Genomic DNA, 4,316 nt, shown 5'->3' with positions numbered 1-4,316 from the left:
CGTTATATTCTTCTTTCCTTAGTTTTATTCCTTGTTATTGATCTTATTCTACCTTCAATAAAGCTCTTAAATTTTTAATAGGATACTTAGCTTCGGGTCTTGTCTCAAGGCTTCCTTTGTCCCCTGTTGCTTTTCCTGAAGTCTCGGCTTTCTAACGACGATTATTCTCGCCGGTTTGTCTCCTAGTTTCTCCCGCTTCTGGAGCAGCTTCCTTTACCCTGGGAGAGTCGCCACTTCTCCCATAGAAAGCCCAAGCTCCTTGCTGAAATTCTTTCTTAACCTAAGAACTTCTGTTCGATTTTTGAACAACTGTCTTTGAGAAATAGGAGAGGTTGGACGCTCGGAGCTCCCACTCCACGTCCTTCCTCGTCAAGACCAGAAACACCAGTCACATTTGAGTTCTTTCTGAACTGTTATATGTATGCCATCCAGGCCCAGTGATTTATCAGTTTTTAATTTCTCTGTCAGTCATAGGACCTCCTCATCACCTCAATCTGACTCAGGTCTTTCAACACCCCTTCCAAAATCAGCAGTTCTGGAGTGGGCAAGCAGTTCTCATCTTTCACAGTGAAGATAGAGGCAAAAAATGCCTCCAGCTTCTCAGCCATTTCCCTGTCATCCTTCAGTAATCCTTTTACCCCTTGGTCATCCACGGACACCCTGGCTCCCTGGCTCCTTTTCTGCTTCTAATGTATTTGAAGAAAGTTTTATTGTTGGTCTTCATGCTTTTGGCAATGCGCTCCTCATATTCCCTTTTTGTCTGCCTGATCACAGGCCTGCATTTTATTTGCCTCGCCTGTGTTCCCTTTTATCAACCTCACCGAGATTAGCTTTACATCGCTAGTCTCTTTGTACCTGAGCAGCACCCAGTTCAGTGGGTTCATGAGAAGACAGCACACAAGTAAAGCAGACCCCTTTTTAAATATATAAAGGTTTGTTGAGGATTTAAAAATAAAAGATCACTAAGCAGCCATGTTGCTGCAGCTCAACAACAGAAAAACCAGGAGAGGTAACTGTTCTAGCTAATACAAGAAATACGTGGTATTAGGTGGCACCTCTTTTACAGCGTCAGTATTCCAGGTGCCACCAAATGAGAAGGGAGCACTCACTGGAGAAGACCCTGATGCTGGGAAAGATTGAAGGTCAAAGAAGACGGGGACGGCAAAGGATGAGATGGTTAGACAGTGTCACAGATGCAACAAACATGAAATTGAGTGAACTTCAGAGGATAGCAGAAGACAGGGGGGCCTGGCATGAGCTGGTCCATGGGGTCGCGAAGAGTCGGACTCGACTGTGTGACTGAACAACAAAAATTCCAGGTGCAACCTAAATTATTTTACAGAAAACTATTCATCATGATGCAGCAAGTAAATATCAAGACATACTAGGATGGCATGAGCATAAAGTTAGCCTGGCTTCCCTCTTGACTATACACCTATTATACTTTCTACCTCTTAGGGTCAGGTGGTCCTAACGACCCAATCAAGGGTCCTCCATGATGGAATTTCCCAGAGGCTGTCAGCACCCTCCTAATCCCCCTGCCCTCCTGGCTACACAGCTGGATACAGTTCCTCACGAGTAAGCAATGGCCTTGAAACATATAGAAACGTTCACTGCAGGGAGGCTCGAATCACGAATGCCTGAAAGTCAGACCAGGCCACTTAATAATCACGTGAACCTTTGGGGGAACTACGGTGCTCTGCCTCACAGATCTATTCCCTTTATACTGGTTTGGATTGTGGACATTGATCTTGACCGTGGTTTTATCCTCCCAGAAGAGTTTTTGCCCTTGAATTTCTTTTCTTTTCTTCCCCATATAAGAATGATCACTTTCTCTCTCTTTCTGTCTGTTCCTCTGCAAACAAAGGCAGGAGTATAAGAGAGATGACGGTGGAGATAGACAACGGCCTGGCATCCAAAGAAAGGCTGAGGATTTCCTCAAGAGGATCCCAGGAACATATTTCCTTCCCAGATGAGCTGACTGAGAGTGAGTATTCTTCATGGTTATGTCAAGGGAAAAAGCAAGGACGTGCCACGGGGGATTTCTGGTTAACTTCCAAGCAACGTTTCGTACAGTCATAGAGCCCGCTGGGGAAGGAGGGAGGGCCTGAAATCTGGAGGCTCAGAAGCTCTTTCTGGGCAGGAGCTCATCTGTGGCACTTGAGGGGGTGAGGAATCATTAATACGAGATATTCTGGGGAAAAGTGGAGGGGTGGTTAAGATCAGCCAAGGTGGACGAGGCCAAAGTGCTGTCGCCAGTCCTTTTCCACTGCGGTCACGTAGATGCCTTTTACGTAGATGCCTTTGGACCTTCCCAGCCCTCCCAGGTGCTAACAGGATCTCGGTCTTTATTCCAGCAGAGGGTGATCAGAGGAAGGAAGGAAGTGAGGAAGCTCATCAGCAACTGCCAGATAATGTTAAAAATGAAGACCTGAAAGAAAACATCACGAATCGAGGCAGACCGATGAGAAAGAATGTCGATTGTATGGTTGAGAAGAAAGATGGAAGACAGCGTAATGTAGATATTCCAAGGAGCAGGATAATAAAAGCAAGCAACTCCATTGAATGCACAAAGTGTGGAAAAAGATTTGGTGTGAGTGAGAATCTTAAACAGCATAGCAGAACCAACGCAGGGAGGAAACCTTTTGAATATTCAGTGTGGGGAAGGAGATGCAGTGTGAGTGGGAATCTTCAAAAGCATCTGACAAACCACACAGGGAAGAAACCTTTCAAATGTTCAGCATGCAGAAAGAGATTCAGTTGGAGAGGCCATCTTCAACTTCATCGAAGAATGCACACAGGGGAGAAGCGTTTTGAATGCTCAGAGTGTGGAAAGACATTCAGTCAGAGAGGACATCTTCAACTGCATCAGAGAACCCACACAGGGGAGAAACCTTTTGAATGCTCAGAATGTGGAAAGAGATTCAGTGACAGTGCCCGTCTTCTACAGCATCGGAGAACCCACACAGGGGAGAAACCTTTTGAATGCTCAGAGTGTGGAAAGAAATTCAGTCACAGTAGCCATCTTCTAAACCATAAAAGGACCCACACAGGGGAGAAACCTTTTGAATGCTCAGAGTGCGGAAAGAGATTCAGTCAGAGTGGAAGTCTCCAACAGCATCGAAGAACCCACACAGGGGAGAAACCTTTTGAATGCTCAGAGTGTGGGAAGACATTCAGTCACAGTGGAAGTCTTCAACTGCATCAGAGAGCCCACGCAGGGGATAAACCTTTTGAATGCTTAGAGTGTGGAAAGAGATTCAGTCGGAATGGCAGTCTTCAGCTACATCAGAGAACCCATACAGGGGAGAAACCTTTTGAATGCTCAGAGTGTGGAAAGAGATTCAGTCAGAGTGGCAATCTTCATCAGCATCAGAGGACCCACAGAGGGGAAAACACTTTTGAGTTCTCAGTGTCCCGGTCCTGCACTGCCAGACCCAGACTTGGGAGCCACCCCAAGAGATACTGTCATGGCATGGATATGCAATCCCAGTGAAAGAGGACCCCCCCACACGGCACTGAGGTCATTGACAAGCCTTTGGCCATCAGCCTCCCGTACCACCGTGGCAGCTGTTGTTCTGGAGGGCCCAATGGGGCCAGGTGGAGCAGGCAGTGGCAGAAGCCCCAGAAGAACCAAGGATGGACCACAGCAGAAAGAGGCCGCGCCAGGGGGCAGCAGGTGGGGGAAGGGCAGCAGGTGGGGGAAGAGCAGCAGGAAGTGTCAAGAGCCCCAGAAGGCTGCAGAGACTGGCATGGGAAGCCAGGATGTAGACGGGAACCCAGGAGATCCCAGGCCTGGCAATAGGGCATGCGCCCTCTCCTCGGAGAAGCACTTCACAGGCTTTTTTCCAACTGGGTCCCACAGGGTCTGTTGGAGAAAGCGGAAGCACAGAGGTGAACAGCTTCACCCTGCTGGGTCCCAGGGGTAGATGGGTCCAGGCGGGCAGGCCCCATGCTGAGAGCTGGTAGAGTGATTTTGTTATTGGGGTAACCTGCAATGCTCCCCTCTAAGCTGTGATGTCTTGTGAGCAAAAATTCAACTTTGTGAGCTACTGGCATTAACATTGCAAGTTAGCATGATTTAGTTTGCTCTGGAGCCATCCTTCCTGGGCTAAGACAAAAAATGTGTGAGCTGGAGGCTAAAAAACAGTGAGCTAGCTCACACTAACTCAGCTTAGAGGGAAGACTGGCACCCATTCAGACATAAGTCTAAGCTCCCTTCACTTTAACAGCACTCCAAAATCGCATTCTTTGGGCACTACCTGGTCTGAAAACACAGCCAAAGTGGCTCTGGTGTCACATAAAACGGATGCCAG

The 4,316-nt window shown here is 47.6% G+C and overlaps 1 protein-coding gene across 1 annotated transcript in view; it reads left to right on the top strand.

Annotated features, from left to right (window-relative positions):
- LOC107112938 (zinc finger protein 135-like) overlaps positions 1–4,000 on the top strand; it is a gene marked incomplete at its 5' end in the record, with an annotated part of 37,709 nt that extends 33,709 nt beyond the window's left edge. The window contains 2 exons of the mRNA XM_015414149.1: positions 1,559–1,567; positions 2,769–4,000. Of these exons, the coding sequence (XP_015269635.1) occupies positions 1,559–1,567; positions 2,769–3,496 (737 nt within the window). The remainder of the gene's footprint in view (positions 1–1,558; positions 1,568–2,768) is intronic.
- Positions 4,001–4,316: the final 316 nt, after the last annotated feature.

This window comes from Gekko japonicus, unplaced genomic scaffold, assembly GCF_001447785.1.
Source record: "Gekko japonicus isolate JY-2015 unplaced genomic scaffold, Gekko_japonicus_V1.1 scaffold5744, whole genome shotgun sequence".
Taxonomy (NCBI): Eukaryota; Metazoa; Chordata; class Lepidosauria; order Squamata; family Gekkonidae; genus Gekko; species Gekko japonicus.
The sequence above is the reverse complement of the archived record's forward strand: the minus strand, read 5'-3'. Positions and strand labels throughout refer to the sequence as shown.